This window comes from Portunus trituberculatus, chromosome 41 (genome assembly GCF_017591435.1).
Source record: "Portunus trituberculatus isolate SZX2019 chromosome 41, ASM1759143v1, whole genome shotgun sequence".
Lineage (NCBI taxonomy): Eukaryota > Metazoa > Arthropoda > Malacostraca > Decapoda > Portunidae > Portunus > Portunus trituberculatus.
In genome coordinates this window covers 40,807,472-40,833,154 of record NC_059295.1, presented here as the reverse complement: position 1 = coordinate 40,833,154, position 25,683 = coordinate 40,807,472, and the positions used below count along the sequence as shown (strand labels likewise).

General features: G+C 42.5%; 1 protein-coding gene across 4 annotated transcripts; it reads left to right on the top strand.

Annotated features, from left to right (window-relative positions):
- The first annotated feature begins 396 nt into the window (after window positions 1–396).
- LOC123516440 lies at window positions 397–23,777 on the top strand. Of its 4 annotated transcripts, none has more exons than XM_045275725.1 (3): window positions 397–473; window positions 15,064–15,280; window positions 22,249–23,777. In XM_045275725.1, exons 2-3 carry the CDS (start codon window positions 15,086–15,088, stop codon window positions 23,677–23,679), a joined length of 1,626 nt encoding a protein of 541 aa, XP_045131660.1. In that variant the 5' UTR covers window positions 397–473; window positions 15,064–15,085; the 3' UTR covers window positions 23,680–23,777. The 4 variants fall into 4 exon arrangements, with proteins under 4 accessions (XP_045131660.1, XP_045131658.1, XP_045131657.1 ...); XM_045275723.1 differs by having other exon boundaries at window positions 399–498; XM_045275722.1 differs by having other exon boundaries at window positions 399–502.
- Window positions 23,778–25,683: the final 1,906 nt, after the last annotated feature.

The window sequence follows — 25,683 nt, the reverse complement described above, 5'->3', positions numbered from 1 at the left end:
AGGAAAGCATACACTACATGAGACAAGGTTTGGAAAAGTGGAATGTGCTGGTAACAATGATATTGATGAATGGTGATCACTGATCACCTATGGTCATAATGCATTTTTATACCTACATATCAACGCACATTTATTACTTATTGTCGTAATATTCAGCATGTTTTGTAAATCATAATTTATTAACAAAGTACACATCATGCGGCCGAAAATGGTTATCACAAAAGCTCAAAGAAAATAATGAAAATATAGGATATTAAATAGAATAGGTATGAGAAAGACTGTGTGTGATTTAGGTAGCAGTTATTACCGTCTTCCTTCAGCAAGAGGTTTGGATTGGGTGGGGAGGGTTGTTGGGGGGGTGGCGCCGAACCGAGTGAGGACTTTGCAAATTGTAAACACAACTACCACCACCATCACAACCACCAGTGGCGACTGGCGACGTCGGCAGGCAGGACTGGCACCTGGCACCTGTGGTACTTGGCATCCTCTCCGCTCATGGCATGTATGCAGTGTTAGGGGCCAAAGTGGGGCGGTGTTATTGATTGCACCTACGCCAAGCGTTATTTGGTGGAAGAAGTAACCCTTACATCACTCTAGAGGGCGGTACATGACCTTTATTTGAAATACGTTTTTTTTTTTTCTTGTTCTTTCTCTGACTTTCTCTCTTCCTGCCTTTCAATCATCACCAGGTATGCCATCACCACTCATTTGTGAGGAATGTTTCAAGTAATTTTTTACTCCTGCAGTAGCCCCTATTCTAGACAAAACCTTTGTTTTTGGGTAGTTTTCGGCCTGTTTTAAATTGATCTGCTTGGTTTTCCGGCAAATCGTATATATATATATATATATATATATATATATTAGTGTTTTGTGGTAAAAATAGTAAGCAGATTGATACAAAAATTACTGAAATCCATCAGTAAAAATAAATAGATAAATAAATAACATAGCAGTAACACTTAGTGTTCACTCAAGAGGACTGGCTGCTGCTTGACCAAGGCCACCATGTGGCTATCCACACCATCACCATCTAACCTAACCTAAACAAACTAATCTAACCAAACTAAGGTAACTTAACCTAACCAAACTAATTTTAGCTAAGATGTCATTCCATTTTGAGAAAATGTTAAATTTGGAGACAACTTATTGAACTACTCTGAGTTATATTACTAACATTGTGCAAGATATATGAATGGCTATTGTATGCTATGTTACCAATACTTCAGTCTACCTCATGCCACAGTCAGTTTGTTTATTTGTTTTGATTTAAATTTTATGTATATTTTCAATTGTTGTGTGAGGAATGTTACTGTGATGCTACGTCATCTCTGACTTTGACTTCATAAATTAATAATCTCTGTGACTTAACTGGACCAGTTAAGGAATGCTTCATATCACGAATAGATAAATATATAAGCAATCTACTATAGCCGTAAGATTTGGTTATTCTTAATAATTATTGTGCTACAAATGGAAATGTGACAGTCAAACACGTTACCAAATAAGGGAGACGCTTTACTTGTGTGATTTTTGTTGAAACAAAAAGTAAACATTAAACATCCCCTCTTATGACACTGACTCATTGACTGCAATATAATGTTTATATGTCTTCTATTTCTTTATAATTGTATACTGAACCAGTACATAGCTACCTGGTATTGGTTTGGGAGCTGGTTCAACTTTGACACTGGTAGATTCCTTGTCCTGTTGTTTGTATTTATTTGATTGGCATTAAATTTTCACATATGATTGTGTATACATTGGTGTTTTCCTGGAGCATGATAGGATGATAAGGCATCAGATCCCCTCATATCTAGAAAACATTATTCACTCGTAGGTGAGGGTTTGGAAGGCATCATCGGCAGTGTCATGGCAATCTGCTGTTTTGCGACTGAACTGGACACTTTCTGAGTGGTGATCAGTGTGTTGATGTGAGATAGGGACACTGTGAAATAATCATTACTCATCTTCAGCTTGATACCTTTGTCTCAACAGAATCTTTTGTAATAGTGTAGTGAGGCTTATAGTGACAGTTAGGTAATGTTGTATAGCTGTGATGATGAAGATAGTGAAAAAAACACTGTTTGAATAGTTCATAGCAGTCTTATGATAGACACAGGGTGGAGGAGAGCCTACCTATGTGAGGTGAGGAGATGGAAGGGAAGATAAAAGGCATGATAGAGGGGGGGGAAGAGTTCAAACTTGCAGCTGTTATTCACAGCTGCATGCTGTTTGTTTGTTTCTTGTTGTCTATAGCTTCATCTATTCTTGAAGTTTCTGATTCTAATTCTCCCAGCTTATGTCTTTAAAAACATTATTTCTGAAAAAATAGAGAGCTAAACGATGAACCTTCCCTCTTGACGTCTAAGGAAGTAGGGTGAGACCAGTGCTGTCAGGTTGATTGCCAACTTTACCCTAAATTCACCCTTAACATTACCCTGTTTGCTTTAATAGCCAATCAGATTACACTCTGAAAAGAAAAAAAATTAACTATGTAGCATACTAAGCAGCAACACTGAATACTGACTCGCTGAGGTTGTGTGAGAAACGTTACTTCGTGATTCAGTAATGTTTCACTATATGCATGTAACGTGTGTGATGCTGCCTGTGACCTACTCCAATCTCTTACAAGATATTTTAGGGTGTCATTATTAAGGTATGGCTAAGCCTGTTTATAATATAAAGTTATATTATTTTTCTCCTATGCATGAGTTGTGTATGGGAAAAATGGCAAAAAAACATCACACACATTACACTCAAAGTATCTTCACTTCAAAACCGATACCAAAATTTTGGCCGATTCTGATACCGATACCTATACCACCTAATTGGGCCGATACCGATACTACTACCGATACCGATACCACCGATACCGATACTACTACTTATAGTGATTACTGCACTGGACATCAGGATGAGTTGGTGGACGGCAAGCGTTATCAGATGGGAGGCTTTGTTTTGGGGGATGCTGTAAGTCCTTCTGAGAACGTTTGTGAAAAAGGAGCAATTCTAGAAGGTTTTTGAAGCCATTTGCAAAGGTAAATTACTCAGTAATTGGAATGAATATCTTCTCAGTTTTCTGATTCTTGTCAGTTATTTTAAATTCTTACTTCTTACTCCTTTAGCGACCACTTGGTCTTGTGCATTTTCATTATTAATTTCATTGACGATATTTTGGCGATCAAAAATATTTTTTTTAATTATTAAAATTGTAAAACCGACACAAAATATTAGCAAAAGAAACTCATTTTGTTGTGTATGTTTCTCTTTAATTAAATCTGACATCCTTTGATATTAATTCATTAGACATTAGTAGACCAATTCAGAAAAATGAGCTTTCACCTAATCTTTTCAATTAAATAGAAAAAAGTTTAGTTTATTCTAAATTTCTAGTGTATTGCTATGATCTTAAATAATCAATATGCACACAATGCACATGATTACAAAACAGAATCGTTACTTTGTTAGTTATGGAATTTTTACATCCTTAGGTTAACACAAGTAACTCAAAAATTAAACTTGCATTAAAATTAATATAATTATATAATTCGAGCTTCCACCTATTCCAGTATTATATCTTGGAAAAAGCTAGCACTAGCACTTAATTATAAATCATATAAGAATATGCTGTTATTTACAATAATGCAAAATGCCTAACTATATATATATATATATATATATATATATATATATATATATATATATATATATATATATATATATATATATATATATATATATATATATATATATATATATATATATATATATATATATATATATATATATATATATATATATATTATATATATATACCAAATCATTTTGTTGAATTCTCAATATCTGGAGTTTGACATTCTTAGATTATAGTTCAAAAACATAAGCTTTTCACCTGTGTGAACTTTGTGTGGGTGGAGGAGCAGTGTCTAACCGAGAGACAGTGAGAATGTATGGTGACTCATGACCGACCGTGTGACAGGATGCCGGAGTTCAGCCTATACGCGTTTCATACAAGTCCAATTTAGAGGTTGTGGCTTATTACCACAGAAAACAGTATTCTATGACATACGGTAATCACCACGAAAACTTAATATGCCATATTATATTAATTTGGTATCATCAATATCTTATATCGAATATATCACTAAGTAAGAAATTCCTTTTAGGTATTGGAAGTATCGGCATAAAATATACCGATACCGATACCCAAAAATGGCCGATACCGCTGATTCCAATACCGATGCATCGGTACATCTCTAACAGTAAGTCCTCATTATACGGTACATATGTGCTCCTGAAAACATTACTGCAAATCGAAATTCTGTCACAGACACCTGTTTTTCATACAAAATATAGCAGTTCCACTGCTCCACATACCTTTTCGCCGAGAAACCACCCACTTTAGCGCTACGCCTGGCAGCGCGGCGCTCATTGCTGCCGCCAGCACACTGCGTGGGCAACCGTCAGTTATTTCTCGGCGTGCAGAGCGAGTAGACCTGCGTTTCCGCCGCTGCTTCCTTTCTTCCTCGCCTTTTTTCGCCTTCTTTTCTCCTCCTGTTTCTATGGAGGAAGATTCTAGTGATGTTCCTGTGTCTCCGGGGCTGTCTGTTCCCGTCCTGGAGGGTGTTTTGGCCAGCCATATGGACGCCCCTGCCGGTCCTTCTGCAGTGTTTACGTCTCCTTCGCCACAGCCCACGAGGCGGATTTGCTCTAGGCCTGACTGTTCCAGGGTCTTGGGTAGTGTCCTCCATGATCCTCATTCGGTCTGTATCAAGTGCAGGGAGTTCTGCAGCCTAGGTAAGAGGTGTGATGAGTGTTCTGGCTGGAGCAAGGATAAGATTCTTACCGCCTACAAGTATCAATGCGGGTTGAGGCGCAAGCGGGAGGCTAAAGCTAACTTAAAGGGTAAGTCTAAGGGCTCTCTTACCCGGTCTGGTATCAGCAGTGACACGAGCCATATGTCTGGGGATTCTAGCTCTCAGGTCTCCTCTGCTGGTTCTGTTGGAGGTGTTGCCCTTCAGGCAGGCAGTGTAATTTCTCAGGATGAGCTCACTGCTGATGATTCAGCTTCTCAGCAGGGGTCTAAGCCTCCAGTCTCTATAGATCTTTCCCTGTTTTTGGAATCCTGGCAGGAGCAACTCCTTGCTTCTGTTGACAGCCTGGTGTCTTCACGGTTGGGAGAGTTACATAACCCTGTGTCTTCCTGGCTACTGACCCACCTCTTTCAGCTCTCCCCTCGTCCTCGGACAGAGACCTGATGAAGTTCAGTGTCCTGCCCCCCCAGAGTCCTGACGCAAAAAGGTGTGTGCAGTCACATCAAGTCAGGGGCCAGGGGCCGTCCGGGGCTTGAGGTGGCTTCAAGCGTTCTCATCCTCCTAAGGATGACGCTAGAAGGATCAAGAAGTCCCGCCCCACCTCAGTGGTGACCGGTGCCCTGGCTCCTTCCCAGGCCCGGTCGGTGGGGGGACAGGGAGAGGGTGGACCAGTGCACTGCTCCTGGCCCCTCCCCCAAGGCCCAGGGTGAGGGCCCAGGCAAGGGTGATGCTCTGCCCCTTCGCCTACCAGGTGGCTTGCCCACGCCCTTTCCACGGGCTGCCACCTATGTCCTTTCGGCCGCTAGGGGCTCAGAGTCAGCCGACCCCCACGTCCTACCAAACCCACTGTCTTACGCCAGAGAGGCGCCAGGACCTCCTCTCCCTCGAGGTGTGCGCTTCCCTCTGAGGCTGGCGTCTCCGCTCCTGGAGGCACCCCGGACTGCCCGTCTCCGGGTAGTGACCTTCTCCTCATGGATAGCACTGATAGACAGGTACTCCATGGTTCCCCCTGGCCTTCTTGTTTGGGGTGGCAGGGCCCGGCCTCCTTGTCTCCAGGACCTGCCCGTCCCTCCACATCCCCGGGGCTGGAGGAGGATGAGACCCAGCCCCATCGGCCTCCATGTACCATCGCATGATGGATTACATCAATTCAGTGTTTGAGGACGCGAGGGGCCAAAGGCTTGAGCAAGAGGGTCCTCTCGCCCGGAGCTGGTGCACCTGAGTCACAGGGAGGGCCAATTCTCCTCGCTAGGGCTCAACCCTCCAGTTCTTCAGGAGCAAGCCAACAATGCTTACCTGAAGGCCAATGACAGGAAGCCAGCTTCTCTTGGTTATCCTTCAGGCAGGTTTGCCAGGATGTACACAGTATTGGACCAGGAAGGCTCAGGGAAGGCTATTGCCGTTAACCAGGACTTGCACCATGCCTTGAACTCGGGCTCCCGTGAGCCGAGGGTTATCCGTGACCAGCAGGAGGTCGCCAGGATGGAGGGAGTGGTTGGTCGTTCTCTGGACGCACTCAACTACTCTTTTTGGTGCTTAGGTGCCCTTCACCTACTGACGGTACCGCATCTCCCCTCACACCTGTTGGATTTAGAGGGACAGCTCTTTAAGGCTGTTCGTATGGCCTTGAATGACATCTGCCGTGATTCTACTTACGTCAATGCCAATCTTCGGGCCTGGAGAAGGGAGTCCTACATTGCCCACCTCAGACCCACCTTCTCTCAGGTGGAGAAGGGCATCCTTAGACGGTCCCCCATCTTTTCTCCTCTCCTCTTTGATGAGGCCAAGCTGCAGGAGGCATTCCAGTCTTCCAAGAGTAATGCTGCCATGACTCTCCATGAGACTGCTCTCAGGGCCCTGGCTCGTCCACGTCCGGCCACCGGTACTCCCTTGGTGGGCGCGGTTCTCATCTTCCTGCCCCCTCAGCCTCGAGGCCTCCGGCTGCTCCTCCCCGGCGAGCACAAGTTCGCCCTCGTCTTGGGAATCCTCGGGGTGGATCTTCCGGACCGCTCTCTGCCCGCCCTAGTGGGCAGTCAGGAGGACGGAGGGTAAGCCCTTTCGGAAATGACAGTCTTTCTCACCATGGGGTGGTGGGGGGCTGTCTGGCCCTTTGCTGGGAAGGTTGGCTCAAGATCGGGGCAGAGGAATGGGTCCTCAGCGTTCTGGGAAGGCTACCAGATCCCTTCTCTTCCCTCCACCCTGACCACTCTCTTTGAGGATCGCAGGGGTTATGCCCCAGGGTCACCCAAGGGTCTCGCCCTCGAGATGGAGCTCCAGCGTCTCTGGACAAAAGGGGCTATAGAGGAAGCGCCTCCCTCCCCAGGTTTCTACAGCCATGTGTTTGTCGTTCCAAAGGCCACAGGCGGGTTCCGCCCCATCATCGACCTCTCCCTCCTCAACAAGTACGTCGTCACCACCAAATTCAGGATGGAGACTGTCCGGACGGTAATGTCGGCCATCCGACAGGACGACTGGATGGTGTCACTGGACCTTCAGGACGCATATCTTCAGGTGCCCATTCATCCCCACAGCCGTCAGTTCCTGCGCTTTGTGTGGGAGGGGTACCACTTTCAGTTTCGAGTCCTCTGCTTCGGTCTCTCCACTGCTCCGCAGGTTTTCACTCGTCTGATGGCTCCTGTCTCGGCGGAGTTCCATCGTCGGGCTTCCGCATCCTTCGCTACCTCGACGACTGGTTGGTACTGGCCTCTTCAGCGGTAGAAGCTCGACACGCCACAGCTTGTCTGCTCAGGCTCTGCTCGGACCTGGGCATCCGAGTAAATTGGGAGAAGTCATCCCTGACCCCTGCACAGGAGAAGACCTTCCTCGGGATGGTGATTCGCTCCCCTCTTTTGAGGGTTTTCCCGACCCAGGGGAGGATTCGAGGCCTCCAGGATTTACTCCGCTCCTTCCTCAGTTGCCCGTCCCCCAGCGGAGCACTGGTTGAGACTTCTGGGGCACATGTCTTCCCTCATACATCTAGTGCCGGGATCCAGGAGGCGGACGCGTCTCCTGCAGATCCAACTGAACCAGCAATGGGACAGGTGGTCGATGCTAGACGACCATCCGGTCAGCTGGGACAGTGCTTCACGTCAGGACCTGGAATGGTGGCTGGAGGACGAGAACTTGGGGCAGGGTCAGCCTCTTCAGGTTGCCATTCCGGACCACCTTCTCTACACGGATGCCTCTACAGTCGGCTGGGGTGCGTCGCTCCTCCAGGCTTCTGTGAGTGGCCTGTGGAACATCCAGGAACAGACGCTCCACGTGAACGTTTTAGAACTCCGTGCGATCCGCCTCGGCCTCCAGCACTTCACGGAGGTGGTGAGGGGCTCAGTTGTCGCTGTCTTCTCGGACAACACCACGGCCCTCGCTTACCTGCACAGGAGGGGGTACTCACTCTATCCTTCTCAACCTCGAGGCACGCCAGGTCCTCGACTGGGCAGAAGCGCATGCAGTGTCGATCTTGCCCCAGTTTGTGAGGGGCTCAGTCAATGTGGTGGCCGACTGCCTCAGCCGCCGACACCAATCCCTGTCCACAGAGTGGACCTTACATATGGATGTTTGTCACCTGCTGTGGCGGGTCTGGGGCTACCCGACAGTCGACCTGTTCGCCACTCGTCTCAATTACGGATTCGAACTTTGTGTCCCCCTTTCAGGATCCGGCGGCCATCGCCACAGACGCCTTCCTCTACAATTGGGACAACCAGGATCTGTACGCCTTTCCACCCTTCCCCCTCATCAGGAGAGTTCTCAACAAGCTCCGGGCTTCCCGGAACACCTGTCTCATCCTCATAGCCCCTTACTGGCCTCAGAAGGAATGGTTTCCAGATCTGTTGGCGGCGTCGGTGGAGCCTCCCCGCCGCCTCCCTCTTCGCAAAGATCTATTGAGACAGCCACACATCCACAAGTTCCACATCGGTCTCCCCGGGCTTCAGCTGACAGGGTGGAGACTATCCAGCGCTTTCTGAGGCACAGGGGTTTCTCCTCTAAGGTGGCCCAGTTCTTATCTCACGACAAGAGGCCTTCCTCTGCTTCCAACTATCAGCACAAGTGGAAGGTGTACAGGAAGTGGTGCAAAGATCACGGCCACACTGTCTCCAATCCCACGGTCCAAAAGGTCGCAGATTTTCTCGTTCACCTGCGCCAGGATTGCAATCTCTACCTCTGCCATTAAGGGTTATAAGGCCATGCTGAATGGAGTCTTTGCAATCAGGGGCGTGGACCTCAACAATGACCGGGTGTTGAGTGCTATTGTCAAGGCGTGCTCTTCTCAACCCCGCAGACCTACTAGGAATCTTAGTCCTTCCTGGAACCTGGATGTAGTTCTTCGCTACCTGTCCAAGGCCCCCTTCGAGCCCCTTCGGCTCTCGTCCTCCAGGGACCTGACCAGGAAGACTCTTTTCTCCTGGCATTAGCTACAGCGCAGAGGATAGGGAGATCCAGGCCCTCTCCTCCCGGACTAGCTGGCAAGGACAGGATCTTATGGTCTGCTATCTCCTGAGTTCATTGCTAAGACGGATACGGAGTTCACAGCACGCCCGGAATTCCGTATTAAGAGCCTTACTTCCATTCTCGGTTCCATGGATGAGGAGCGCTTTTTGTGCCCTGTTCGGGCTCTCTGCCACTACTTACAACGGACTGCTTCAGAGACAAGGCCCAGGAATCTGTTTGTTGCAGTTAAACGCCCTTCTCGACCTATGTCGAAAGCGGCCATCTCATACTTCCTCAGGGATACCATCAAGTCTGCCCATGAGGCTATTTCTGACTCTGTCTGCCTCGAGGTCAATGCCCGTGCCCATGACATCCGTGGCATTGCTGCCTCCATGCTCCTCTGGGAAAACTGCTCGGTTCCGACCATCCTGAAGGCAGCACGCTGGAGGACTCACTCGGTCTTTGCCGACCATTATCTCCGCGATATAGTGCGGAAGGAAGGCGACGTTTTTCCTGGGTCCAGTTGTTGCAGCCGGTCACATTGTGGGCTGACAACTACCACAAGGTCCTCCTTGCTCTGGGGTAACGCTTCGGCTCCCTCAGGTGAACACCCCAGTGCTCACTTACACTGCTCGTCTTAGTTGATTGGGTCAGTAGCCGGGGTTCTCTCCTCTGCGTCAGGGTATTGAGCACGCTCCTGGAACACTCATCCCCTGACCCCTAAGGCCTGCTCCCTTTTAGACACACGGGTTAGGAGGACCTCCCAAACCCTCAGCCGAGCCCGCTGGCACCCCTATGCTGCCCGGCCTCAGCCAAGAGGTTAGTGTCTACATATGGACAGTTTGTTTTCACCCTCACGCCTGGCACTTTCTTCTGACTCCCGCCTCCTTCAGTGGTGGAATCTGCTATATTTTGTATGAAAAACAGGTGTCTGTGACAGAAATCTAATTTTTAATACTAAAATAAATTTCTTCACTTACCTGTTTTTCATACAAAACTTCACTGCCCTCCCTTCCTCCCCCGGTCAGGTTCTCTCCCTTGAGAAATAACTGACGGTTGCCCAGGCAGTGTGCTGGCGGCAGCAATGAGCGCCGCGCTGCCAGGCGTAGCGCTAAAGCGGGTGGTTTCTCAGCGAAAAGGTATGTGGAGCAGTGGAACTGCTATATTTTGTATGAAAAACAGGTAAGTGAAGAAATTAATTTTAGTAGTAAAAATTAGATTTTCAGCCTTTACTCATCTTCCGCTGAGTGGGCAGACAAGGCTCTACTCTGCAGATCTATTACATTCTCCCCAGCTTTTTTTATAGCCTCACTATTCTTTAACACTATCCAGACTCTCGGCTGGGCTAGGCCCTATTTTTTACTTATGGTAGACATACCTTACCCCTGCTCTTTCCTCTTCAAAATACAGGCAATCCCACACCAGCTCCTCTCATAGACAACACGCGCACCACTCACTCCCCCTGTTCAAAACAATAACAGCGTCAGCAGCAGCTCGTCTTCCCTTGCTCAACTTACCACCAAAACACCCTGCAATGTCGCCTAGTGTTGCTAAGAAGACCAGGAAGTCTCGTACTCGTAAAGTGAAGCTGGATATTATTCACAGACACGAGAGAGGCGAAAAAACTAATAGCATTGCTTGCCACCATCTTGACTCCATCTACTGTTTCTACTATTTTCAAGTCAGCAGACTCTATTAAGAGGGCTGGTGAGACCGTATCTTCCTTGCAAGCTAAAAGAACACCTGAACTCATGACTCTACAATGGATAAAATGGAAAGTCTTGTGGAAATGTGGTATATAAGTTTTGTATGCAGTACAATGATGCGCCCTTTGTTTACATTCCACAGGTTGCCAGTTAGTGTCTTTCCCGCTCCACTCTCCCTCCCTTCATAAATTTAAGATCATCATCGTTATAAAGTTACGTATATACATACATTAGTGTACATTATAATGACTTAAATTAAACTGCCTAAATGTTCAACTTCATAATTTTTACTTTCATTAAACCTTTTACTGTATTATGTTGCACTCTCGCTTTGTTTACTCTCAATGTAAGTTCAAGTCAGGGGTTAAACTTGTTATAATCGGTTCGCTTAAGGAAGTTTCGTTTAACGAAGGGTTTTATAGGAACATAACCCTTTCGTTAAGCGGGGTTCCCTGTATCTAATTTTACCTCCAATGTCAGACTATTCCTCTTTTGCTTTGCCTTTTCAACTCCAGCAGTGTCTGCAGAATATTTTGGGGCCATTATGGGTGCATCACTGTGCGTCGTGATAATAATATCAACAAAAAACACGCCACAAGGATTTCAATTGTGTTCAGTGGGAAACACAGGAAGAGACTGATTGTTGTGGTGGCGCTAAGGTGCGGTGTAAATAAAACATGGGCAGATACTGTATCTGTGAAATTTTCTTACCGTAAATAGAATCGAGGGTAGTAGTTACCAAACACCGTAACTGTGAATTTACCAGATAACGAAATACCGTATAAGGAGGACTTACTGTATATTTCATGATTTCTGAAATTCACGCTAAAGGTTGATGTTTTCATGGAATGACCCAACTTAATTAAACTAATGTAGCCCTAACCTAACCTTACTTAACTGCAAGGCTAAGAAATTGATATGAAATCTTTACTTTATTTCTTTTCATAAAGTATGGTGATGTAATATCAAGGCAACATTCACCACCAACAGACACCTTCCTCAGACTAATTCAAATATTTCAAATTAAGCTGCTCCTCTCCCCTTAGGATGAAATAAACCACCATGGGTTATCAAATTATTTCTTTAGTTTTTAATTTTAATTTTTAATTTTTTAATTGGTATAGCTGCATTTTCAAACAAAACAACCAAACACCATCAGTAATTTCACAATTGCACAACAGATGTGACGTATGCAAGCACAGACAAACACCTTCACCATGGTGCCTTAGTGGCCACCTGTCCATCACACATATGGGTGTGTCACTTTTCAGCATTGGCATGGCAGTGAGCTTGTTTCCCTAAGAACAGATAAATTTTTTTTTAAATTGCTCCCATCATTATGAACAATTTGTGGTGGGGTATATATGAGGTTTGAATTGCTCAGAATGAGAAGCTCTTTTATGATGAGAAGTGTAGTAAAGTCATGTTGAGACTAGTGCAAGAATAAAAGAATACCATGCTTTCGTATTGCATAAAATGCATATATATAGAGATAATAACTGTTGAAATTGTATGCGTAGTTCTTAGCTATTATTTAAGTGTAAGTCAATATGTAATCCTAATGTCCATTTTTTTATTCATTTTACTTATTTATCATTGCCTATTTTATCATTCATGATGGTAATATGTGTTAGTCCCCATGGCTCTGGTACCAGGAACGACAACAGCTTGAAAATTGCAGGTTCTTGGTATCACGACCAGCGCTGCACCTCTGCACATGGTATAGCAATGCCAAAGGGGTAGAGAAGGAGAGCGACCATATCCTTGTTAGTACTCGTTGAAAGATCCTTCAGAACTGCAGGATTTTTCAGAGTGCCAAGTTCTTTCTGACTGATCACAGGCCTCTTGTTGCTGCACTCAAGCTGCATGTCAAGTCCAGAAAGCCTCCAAGATGTGACCAGACTGTGTTTCATCTTGAGAAACTGAAGGACTTGACATGTGCCCAGGAGTATGCAGTGACAGTCTCTAATCAGTTTGGAGTGCTCAACGCCATCGAGGACCCGGTAGAACTATGGGATACCTTCAAATGTGAGACTCTTGAGGCTGCCAAAGAATGCGTTGGGGAACGCCCAAGGTCATGGAGTGGCTTCACCTCAGTAGAGACACTGGACAGTATTGAGGAGAGTTGCACTGCCAGACTTGCTGGGAACCACGACCAGTACAGGGCTCCATTACATAGGACTAGACTTCTCCTTAGGAGAGACAAGGAGAGGTATGTCAGGGGTCTCACTGAGGATGTAGATTGTCATTTAAATGCTAATGACCTCTGACCTGCCTATCGAGCCCTGAAGAAACTCCGTTCCAAGTCTACATCTCAGGCGAGCGCTATCTGAACAGCAGATGGTCACCTTGTATCGGATGCAGATGGGCAAATGGCACATTGGGCTGAGTACTTTGAGAAGCTGTTCACTGTGGATCCCACAGGTGGACAGCTCCAAACTGCAGGGTTACAGATGCTGGACGCTGATCCATCCATTGACAAAACTGCACCCTCCATTGAGGCTGTGGCAAAGTTGAGGGGTTGAAAGGCAGCTGGCATCTGTAACATCAGTGCAGAGCTGCTCAAAGTGGGGGGTGAGGCCATGATTCGTGGGTTGCATGCTGTCTTGACTGCTGTATAGCATTCAGATACTATTCCCCCTAACTGGAAAAAGGGATTGGTCATCCCTATCTGGAAGGGGAAAGGGGACTATCAGGACCTCAACAACTACTGCTGTATAACACTGCTTAGCATACCAGGCAAGGTGTTTGCCCATTTGCTGTTGATGCGTATCTGCAGTCACCTGCTCAAACACCAGAGACTTAAACAGACTGTGTTCACACCCAGTAAGTCAGTAACTGACCGGATCCTAGTGCTTTATGTACTGGTGGATCGCCGACGTGAGTTTTGACAAGGGATGCTTGCAGCCTTTGTCAATCTCAAGAAGGCGTTTGATTCAGTGCATCGAGAGACACTCTGGGATCTTCTGCATCTCTGTGGGATTCCTGCAAGGATTATTGTTCTATTAACTGGTCTCTACTCTGGAACTGTGAGTGCTGTGAAGTGTGGAGCGTGTCCAGCTTCTTCTCTGTGAATACGGGAGTGAGGCAGGGATGCGGGCTTGCTCCATCACTTTTCAACATTTGCATGGACTGGGTACTAGGCAGAGTTGTAGACCAAAGTCATTGTGGAGCATCTGTCAGCAATGCTGAGATTACAGATCTTGTTTTTGCCAATGATACAGTAATCTTAACTGAGTGAGTGGAGGTTCTGGTAATGGCTCTAGAGGCACTGCATGAGGAGGCGAAGCCCCTAGTACTCCAGGTTTCCTGTCCCAAGACCAAGGTTCAGGTGTTTGGAGGCTTACTGTATGAAACAGTACAGTCTGTCCATGTGTGTGGCGAGGACATTGAGATCTCGGAAAATTTCACTTACCTTGGTAGTGTAGTGTAGTGCGTAATGATGGTGGGTTGAGCCAGGAAGTTGTATGGTTGATTGGCTTAGCCCATAGCACTATGGAGTCACCTAACACAAGTATTTGGCATTGTCAGTACCTGTGCAGATAGACAAAGATTTGGATCTTCAAGTTGCTGGTGATCTCTGTCTTACTCTACGGTTGTGAGACATGAACGCTGAACACCGATCTGAAGAGGCAAAATGATGTCTTTGGTACTAGATGCCTTCACAGGATCATGGGGTACCACTGGTATGACTTTGTGTCAAGTCAGCCATTGCTCCATGAGATAGATTCGAGGCCGATTATCAGCACAGTCCGCCAACACCAACTGCGACTATATGGGCATGTGGCATGCTACCCAGAAGCCGACCTGCATATCAGGTTGTCTCCGAAAGGGTTAATCCAGCATGGAGGAGGCCAAGGGGACGTCCACAGAACTCATGATTGTGGCAAGTCAGTGCCTCTTGCTGGGAGTTGCTTGGCACGGGAAGGGAGCCTGCATGGAGACTCACGAGGTGTGACCACCTGGAGTGGCACCCTAGGGTAGGCGAGGCCCCCGGCATATGCCACCTATGATTGATTGTTTGATGATGGCAATTATGTAATTGTATCATCTGAGAGATATTAAATATGTATTGACATTGTTGCATAAAAATCTATAATTTTGTTTTATTCCAGGTGTTCTAAGTATTAATCAAGAATGCCTCCATATAAAGAAGTTCCAAGTTTGCAGTCATCTACCTTAAAGGTGGTTGCATACCTTCTCCGGAGATTATGTTGTGACTGTGATCTCACAAAAGAAGACATGCAACCTGTTATTGATCATCTGCAGATTCATCTTCCTCCTCAAATTCAAGCCTTTGTATGCCGCACACTTCTCCAGGATGTTAATAAGGTAAACTTACACTGTCTATGAGATCAACCAATATATAACTATTAAAAATTTGTATTTTTTATTAACATATATTCATATTATGATGAACTACTCATTAATCTTGAATTAGTATTATAGGGGGTTTCTCTGTAGATGATATCCTCAATTAGCAGGAAGATGTAGTAGACACCAACCAAAACAATAATTTGCTCCTAGCGAGGTCTAATAGCATTAGTTCAAAGGGTGCTGTGAACTTTCCATTAAAGCTAGTTGTGATCTCGCTGAACGTTTCCCTTTGTGTCTCACAACTCATGGGGGCAGTCACAGGCTGCCTTCTAAAGACAAAACCCCTACTTCACTCAAAACTACATGCACTTACCACATGCACACCCTTCACTTAAAATAAAAAATAAAAAAATGGCGACTCAAACCCAGCCTCAGAGTCCCCTTCTTGGGAGGGGACCAGAAATATCTCCAGGTTGGACTGCTCTCCTGACAATGACCCCAAATGTCTTGACACCTCCCTCACCTTTTTCTACATTAACTTCTGCAACATTTGCATTCTTAGATGTAATTTTCAATCTGTAGAACACCACCTCTCCTCTACTAAACCTCATCTTCTTTTTTTCACCAAAACACAGCTATTTGAGGCTACTGACAGCAGCCCCTTCTCTGTTCTCTAATACTTTTTCTATTCTCATTATCATTCCGAAGCTGGATGTTGCGTCTATGTGCACAACAACTTAACTTGCTCATGTGCCCATGTTCTTGAATCTTCAGAGTTTTCCACCATCTGGCTTCGACTCAATAGTCACTCTCTAACTAAATTTATCTGTGCTATCTATCTCTCCCCTAACTCCTCTGACAATAGTAAATTCTTTGATTATTTAACTTCCAAAGTGGAGCACATTCTGTCCCTCTATCCTTTTCTAGAGATCTCCATCCTTGGAGATTTCAATGTTCACCACCAGCTTTAGCTTTCCTCTCCCATCACTGACCATCTTGGTGAACTAACCTTCAGTTTTGCTATCCTCCATGACCTAGAACAACTGGTGCAACACCCTACTTGTATTCCTGACTATCTTGACCTTTTCCTTTCCTCTCATTCTTCTGCTTATGCTGTTACCATAATTCTTTGTTGGGCTTCTTCAATCACAACCTCATATCTGTATCTTGTCCTATTTCTGCAAACCCTCCTCAGGATACCCCAACGCAGAGTGCCTCTGGCTTTTTGCCTCTGCTAGCTCATGGGACCTGAGGAGGTATTATGCTGATTTTCCCTGGAATGATTATTGTTTCCATGTCAGAGACCCATCTCTGTGTGCTGAATGCATAACAGAGGTGATAGCCTCTGGCATGGAGGTGTACATTCCTCATTAGTTTTTTCAACCTAAACCTTCTAAACCTTAGTTTAACACAGCCTGTTCTCATGCTATACATGATAGAGAGGTTGCCCACAAAAGTTCTTGAGCCTTCCATCGCCTAAATTTCATGCACTCTATATTTCAGTCTGGGATCATGCCAAGTCTGCTCTTCAATTTGCCAAACACTCTTTCATAAATAGAAAATGTCAAAATCTTTCAAACTAACTCCCCTCGAGATTTCTGGCATCTAGCCAAAAACATCTCCAATAACTTCACTTCTTCATCTTTCCCTCCTTTATTTCATCCTGATAGCACCACTGCCATCTCTTTTGTCTCATAAAGCTGAACTCTTCTCTCAAACCTTTGCTAACAACCCCATCTTGGATGATTCTGGGCTTGTCCCTCCTTCTCCTCCTCCCTCTGACTATTTAATGTCATCAATCAAAATTCTTTGTTTTCCATGCCCTCGCTGGCCTAAACCCTCGGAAGGCTTATGAACCTGATGGAGTTCCTCCTGTTGTTCTAAAAACTGTGCTTCCGTGCTTGCACCTTGCCTGGCCAAACTCTTTCAATTTTGTCTTTTGACTTCTACTTTTTCTTGCTGGAAGTTTGACTACATTTAGCCTGTTCCTAAATAAGGTGACCATTCTAATCCCTCAAATTACCGTCCTATAGCTTTAATCTCTTGCTTGTCTAAAGTTTTTTAATCTATCCTGAATAGGAAGATTCTTAAACATGTGTTACTTCACAATCTTCTATCTGATTGCCAGTATGACTTCTGTCAAGATAGCTCTACTGGTGATCTTCTGGCTTTCCTTACTGAGTCTTGGTCATCCTTACTTAGAGATTTCAGTGAAACTTTTGCTATCACATTAGACATATCAAAAGCTTTTGTTAGAGTCTGGCATAAAGCTTTCATTTCCAAATTGCCCTCCTACGGTTTCTATCCTTCTCTCTGCAACTTTATCTCAAGTTTCCTTTCCGACCGTACTATTGCTGCTGTGGTAGATGGCCACTGTTCTCCTAAATCTACTAATAGTGGTGTTCCTCAGGGTTCTGTCCTATCAACTGCTCTCTTCCTATTATTCATTATGATCTTCTTAACCAAACTTCTTGCCCTATCTACTCCTACGCTGATTATACCACCCTACATCTTTCTACATCCTTTCAGAGACGACCAACCCTTCAGGAAGTCAACAGATCACACAGGGATGCCACAGAACACTTGACTTCTGATCTTTCTAAGATTTCCAATTGGGGCAAAGAAAATCTAATAGTTTTCAATGCCTCAAAACTCAATTCTTCCATCTATCAACTCGACACAACCTTCCAGACAACTGTCCCCTCTTCTTCAATGACACTCAACTGTCTCTGTCTTCCTCACTGAATATCCTTGGTCTGTCCTTTATTCATAATCTTAACTGGAAACTTCATATCTCATCTGTTGCTGAAACAGCTCATATGAAGTAAGGATTCCTGAGGCGTCTCTGCCAGTTTTTCTCGCTCCTCAAACTACTAACTTTGTACAAGAGCCTTATCCATCCTTTTGTATAGAGTACTTTTCACATGTTTGGGGGGTTCCACTCAGTTTTATTAGGTAGGGTGTAATCAAAAGCTTTTCATCTCATTAACTCCCCTCCTCTGACTGACTATCCTCAGCCTCTTTCTCACCACCAGAATGTTGCATCTCTCTCTATCTTTTATCACTATTTTCATGCTAACTGTTCACAGCAGCAATAGAACAGTCAGAATGGAAACATGAGGTGAAGTTGCAGGAGGGCAGTTTTGAAATCAAAGCTTTGTACCAGACTATCAAAAGCTTTTCATATGTCTAATGCTACAGCAAAAGTTTCACTTAAATCTCTAAAAGAGGATGACCAAGGCTCATTAAGGAAAGCCAGAAGATCACCAGTAGAGCGGTCTTGACAGACACCATACTGGCAATCAGATAGGAGATTGTGAAGTGACATGTTTAAGAATCTTAATATTGATGATAGATTCAAATACTTTAGACAAGCAAGAGATTAAACCTAAAGGGCAGTAGTTTGAGGGATTAGAACGGTCACTCTTTTTAGGAACATGCTGAATGTAGGTAAACTTCCAGCAAGAAAGAAAGATAGAAGTCGATAGGTATAGTTGAAAGAGTTTGGCCAGGCAAGGTGCAAGCATGGAAACATAGTTTTCTTTAGAACAATAGGAGGTTTAGGCCAGTGAGGGCATGGAAAACATCTTCATGAAGAACTGTAATTGAAGGCATGAAATAGTTAGAGGGAGGAGGAGAGGGAGAGACAAGCTCAGAATCATCCAAGGTAGAATTATTAGCAAAAGTTTGACAGAAGAGTTCAGCTTTATAGACAGATCAGATGGCAGTGGTGCCATCAGGATGAAATAAAGGAGGGAAAGATGAAGTAAAGTTATTGGAGATGTTTTTGGCCAGATGCCAGATATCTCGAGGGGAGTTAGTTTGAAAGATTTTGACATTTTCTATTTATGAAAGAGTATTTGGCAAGTTGAAGAGCAGACTTGGTGTGATCCTGGACTGAAATATAAAGTGCATGAAACTTAGGTAATGGAAGGCTCAAGAATCTTTTGTGGATAACCTCTCTGTCATGTATAGCATGAGAACAGGCTGTGTTAAACTAAGGTTTAGAAGGTTTAGGTTGAAAAAACTAATGGGGAATGTACACCTCCATGCCAGACGCTATCACCTCTGTTATGCATTCAGCACACAGAGATGGGTCTCTGACATGGAAACAGTAATCATTCCAGGGAAAATCAGCATAATACCTCCTCAGGTCCCATGAGCTAGCAGAGGCAAAAAGCCAGAGGCACTCTGCGTTGGGGTATCCTGAGGAGGATTTGCAGAAATAGGACAAGATACAGATATGAGGTTGTGATTGAAGAAGCCCAACAAAGAATTATGGTAACAGCATAAGCAGAAGAATGAGAGGAAAGGAAAAGGTCAAGACAGTCAGGAATACAAGTAGGGTGTTGCACCAGTTGCTCTAGGTCATGGAGGATAGCAAAACTGAAGGTTAGTTCACCAGGATGGTCAGTGAAGGGAGAGGAAAGCCAAAGCTGGTGGTGAACATTGAAATCTCCAAGGATGGAGATCTCTGGAAAAGGATAGAGGGACAGGATGTGCTCCACTTTGGAAGTTAAATAATCAAAGAATTTACTATTGTCAGAGGAGTTAGGGGAGAGATAGACAGCACAGATAAATTTAGTTAGAGAGTGACTATTGAGACAAAGCCAGATGGTGTAAAATTCAGAAGATTCATGGGCGTGGGCATAAGAGTAAGTTAAGTTGTTGCGCACATAGACGCAACATCCAGCTTCGGAATGAAAATGAGGATAGAGAAAGTAGGAGAGAACAGAACAGGGGTTACTGTCAGTAGCGTCAGACAGCTTTGTTTTAGTGAGGAAAAAGGGAATGAGGTTTAGTAGAGGAGAAATGGTGTTCTCCGGATTGAAAATTTGATCAAAGATTGTGGATGTTGCAGACATTAATTAAGAAAAGTTGAGGGAGGTGTCAAGACATTTTGGGTCGCTACCAAGAGAGCAATCCGATCTGGTGACATTGATGGTCACCTCTCCAAAAGGGGACTCCAAGGCTGGATTTGGAGTTGCCATTTTTTTATTTCAAGTGATGGATGTGTATGTAGTAAATACTTGTAGTTTTGTGTTGGGAGGAGAGTTGTATTTAGAGGGCAGGCTGTGACTGCCCTCTTGAGTTGTAAGACATAAAGGGAACATTCAGCGAGTTCACAACTAGCTTTGATGGTGAGTTAACACTCACAGCACCCCTTGAACTGATCCAAAACAGAACTGGTGCCATTAGATCTTGCAGGGAATAAATTATTGTTTCAGTACCTCCTCCATTGAAGTGGTTAACTCTACAATAGCTGTATTTTTCTCCAATTACACTAATGCAGTTATGAGAGATGTCTGTTTTGGTGATGATCACTTAGCCACTTCACTTGCTTCATAAAAAATATGGTAAAATCCCAATGAAAATAACTAAATCCATATATGATAATATTATGTCATACTATATTGTAGAGTCAGATTTTTTTTTTTTTCATTGTTCAAATCTATAGATTTGAATGTTGTATTTAAAATATTGATAGCAGTATTACTAGATAATCACAAAAATATTTATGTTTTGACCCACTCCCAAAATTATCTATACCAGATATTTAAAAATTGTTACAGAATCTCAATAGTATCATAATAATCAATGTTCTGCACATCTGTATGGACTTTGGATATACTATAACAATATTTTAGCACATGTCACTAGAGGACATAAAGCAGTGACGACATTTAGTGGATTAGTTCTGAAAATTACCTATTAGTCAATCTGTCCTTTACTTATTCATATAACTCATAATTGAAACAATACATCTCATCAGTATAGCTTTGTAGCTATACAGATATTAGCTTCCTCATTCACAAAAAAGAATAATTATATAAAAAGTTGCTGCTTTTCCTGATATTGCCACAATATTAATTGTATTGAATTGTTATATAATCAACCTGTAATATACAGTCAATTACTAGCACAGATAAATTGGTAATGAATGCATATACAGTGGAGACTCAATACTTAATTCGTTCTAAATGGCTGTTTGAGTATTAAAAAGTTCGACTATTGATACCTATAAATCAGGTAATTCATTCTAATCTTAGCAAAACCTCAAGTTTATAAAAATTTCAATGCATTTTTTGTTTTTAATTTTATTTGTACATACCGTAAGTGAAGGCTGGTGATGGATAACTTAGAAGAGGAGGGGAGAAGGGTGGGGAGGAGGAGGGAGGTCGCCGGAGGACCAGTCACCATCCGTGAAAATGTCTTTGTAACTTTTCTCCTGGTGTGATTCCTGTGAATCCACTAATGGTGTGTTGTGGTTCACTAACACTTGCACTTTCATCAGATTCCTTATTTTCATCACTAATAAGCCTCTTTGGTGCCATTGTAAGTCTCTAAATGAAAAACTACCGACAGAATGCAGACGAATGTTGTTTTCTGAACACTGGGGCAGGACCAGGAATGCGTACCGGCATCCGGTATACCAATATCACCAGTAATACGGTATCAGAATAATACAGTGGCGGCTGAGAGGGGAGATGACAGAACTTTGTATACGACCAAAGGTGTGGCTGTTTGATTACCAAATATTTTCACCACTAATAAGCCTCTGATGTTAATGTAAGTTTATAAATGAAAAGCTACAGATAGAATGCAGGAGAATGTTATTCTGATGACTGCAACAGCACAAGTCACAACTGGCAGACAGAGGAGAGGGAGAGGCCAGGGAGCCTTTGTTTACAACCACGGGTGTGGACATTCAACTACTGTATAAGGAATTTTTTCGAGTATTAAATCGAACTTTGGCGTTTGAGTATTGAAAACTTCGAGTATTTAGGCATTCGAGTATTGAGTCTTCACTGTACTTATTTAGATTGTACTTGCCTGTCTTTTTTATAACAATTTCCTATGAAGAGATCAAGTATTGCTAATGATTTGATAATTTTCCATTACCAGCTGTTTTTATTGGAGGAAGCAAATACAAGATAAGATATATATGAATGAAATATTAAAAACTTTTTTTTTTTATGCAGATTGTTTTTCCCGAACTACTCAATCAGAAGTATTTGATGGTATGCACACAGCTGCATGCAGAGTACCTTTGGATCAATGACAGCCAGAATGTTGTGTCTCTACTGGCTGAACAGGATGGTAGCAGTGTGCAGACTCTTAAGATGATTGGCTCTCATAGTAAACTAGATTTTGTCATGGAAACCAACAAGTATGAATTTCGGCAACAAGTTCAGCTTGGAGGTCTGTACCAGTTTTTGGGAACACTTAGTAATTTAACAACATTGAAATGTTCTCAGATATGTAACAATTATATGCTAGAAATTATTTCCAAATCTTGTCCTCATTTAGAAGATATAAGCATTGAAATGTGCACTGAAGTTGATGACATGGGGGTATTTTACCTTGCTGGCCACTTGCCAACCCCTGATACATACTCCAGAATAAGAAGAGGAGCAAGGATACCTTCTAAGTCTATTTGTACCAAGCTAAAAAAAGTTAATTTTGATTATACCATGGCTTGTACTGCAAGTGCTGTTATGCTGTTGCATTTGTGTCCTCTTCTTGAAGAATTGAATGTTACCCCTGATGTGAAAATAGAGGATGTGTTTACAACGTTACATGGCAGTGATCAAGAAAGGTACTCTGAAGTTACAACCAGATACTCCCTCAAGGCAATACGTACTTACATGGAACTTGATGAAAATGAATTGGCCCTGATTGTCAGAACTTGTCCCAACTTAGAAGATGTTACTTTGAGATGCAATGGTGTGGAGAGAAAGGATAGAAATTTGCTTGCCAATCTTTTGAATCTGAGAATTGTGACTCTAAATGTGATGAACTGCAATATGCTTGCCTTGATATGGTACCTTAATCAGAAAGGTAATCATCTCTTGAACCTAGCAATTCAGCATCTCACAGTTGCACCTGTGAATTTAACATTTACTAGGACTCATCTGCAAAATGTAATTCGTACATGCCCTAGGTTGCAAAAGTTTACCCTGAAGCTTAGCAATAGTCCTATGCAGCCTGATTTACCCTACTCTTCATTTGGTTTTCAAATGTTATATTTCCAGTCTTTGTCACATCTGATGCTTGAAGGTGCAGCAATAACTCATGAGGACCTCTCTGTATTAGTAAGTAAATGTAAAAATCTAACTGAACTTCATATATTGATACATAATTTAGATATGTTGGATGATCAGGTATTATATAGTCTTCTGGATTCTGGTGGCTTACAAAACTTGCAAACTCTCTTTCTGTACCGACCAATGTTGACATTGGCTGGCCTTAAAAAGTTGTTAGAGAAATGTGCACATCTACACACCTTGGGGCCTCTTTCTTCCTGGGCCATAGAGAAGAGAGATCGTGAAGCTCTGATGAGAGAGATCAGGCTTAAGAATTGGGACTTGAACATAGAGAGTCCAGAAATGATGCATTTAATTATACTATGAATGTTATACACACACACACACACACACACACACACACACACACACACACACACACACACACACACACACACACACACACACACACACACACACACACATTTACCAGAAAGTATGTTGAGGATGTAACTCAAGGGCAAAAGTGTGTGTTATCATTGTAATGATATTGGGTTATCAATCAATTATCCAATGATTATTTTTTCCGTCTTATCAGTTTATTAGTCTCATTAATACTTTTGATTCCAAAACTAGTGATATTTGATGATTTAATTATTTGGACCATGAGTATGTTTAAGTTAAAAATTTTCAAAATTAAATATAGCTTTTTTACTCAAAGAAATTTTTTTTTATTAGTAAAGAAAGAGGATAAACATCAAATTTGATTATTTACTTCCATTTTTTTTTACTTGAAATATCAATATCATTATCACTATTATCAATATATATATATATATATATATATATATATATATATATATATATATATATATATATATATATATATATACTTATTTGTTTATTTATTTATAGCCACACATATATGTAGAAAATCCAAAAAATTGTCCAACATAACATGGACTCACAGTTGCACAAATCTTATCACAATTTGTGATATTTTTGTCATATTTATTGTATTGGAACTTTTATTTCATTAAACATTATTCTGATTTAATGGAGTGCAAGGGTTTCCATTAATTTGCAGTTGTTGTTCATATAAATTTAGGTTGGTCTCAAAGGAATCTTACTAAGTATGCAGGATGGTTGTACACAACTCAATAGAAACCTAACTGTACTCATTATGACACCTGTCATGTGTGAATGGAGCTTATCAACTAAATTCACAGGAGACTTGCATGATAATAGTTGATGGAAAGTTGCAAATAAAATACAAGGTGTGCATTGCTTTTCAAACTCCTGCCAATGAGCAATATTCTGATGAAATGGTTTGGAATATTGAAGAAATCTTCAGAAATATGAAGTATCTTAAACAACTAAGTAAAAAAAATGTCCGAAAATTGTGATCAAACTATAAATATATGAATGTTATTATACTATTTTTGGATTATATTGTCATTGATAATGTGAATAAACTAAGTCATCACACAGTTTTTTTAGAATTTTTATTTTATTTCAGAAGCTTACAGATTTTTTAAATCTAGAGGAAATTATTTAATAGTTTCTTTTTTTTTTTTTTTTCTTTCTATTCATTCAAACTACTATGAATGTACATGAAGTAACCTTTTGTAAATAAGACTTTCGTACTTTTTTCTAGTCTCAACCCAAGAAGAGTGTCCATATCTGGAGTGGTCTTTAAACTGTTAAAACAATAAATTTTTGGTCTTCTGTATTGAATTGTCATATCCCAAGTTCAACAGTCTATTTTGTGATGCACACCTTGCTTATGAATAGCTGAGAATGAGACTATATTTCTATAGTATTGAATAGTTTGTTGCTTTTTTAAGTGTTTTCTGTGCCTCTATTCGGTAAATATGAGATGGTTTGCGCTCTTTTATGAACTAATATATAAGGGCCAGCTGTGTCACTGTGTGACTCGAATTTACATTTTGGCATTTTCACCTTTTTTATGTCAAGCTATAACTTCTCAATCATGAAAAAGAAAATGCTTGTCCTTTTAAATTTGTCATCAACCCATTGAGTCAATTATGTGGGCTTTATGATGGTGATGCAATAACTCCTTGTAGATTGTTTTGAAAGATATCTCAGATTCTGTAAAACATATTAGCATACATGTTAGGTAACATGGTTGGACTTAAAGGCAGGTTCACATGTGCCAACTTGCAACTGAAATAGAGTAGAATTTCCAACTGAATATTGGTGCCTGGCAACTGGAGAAACCAGTCACAAAACAAGACCAACATGTTGGTCTTGTTAAATCAATTTGTAACTTTATTTACATTGTGACGTCACGGAGTAAGCTTTGAAAATGTGGTCTCCAGGTGTAGAGATGTTAGAGTTATTGAGGGAAAAAGAACATCTGGGACCCCA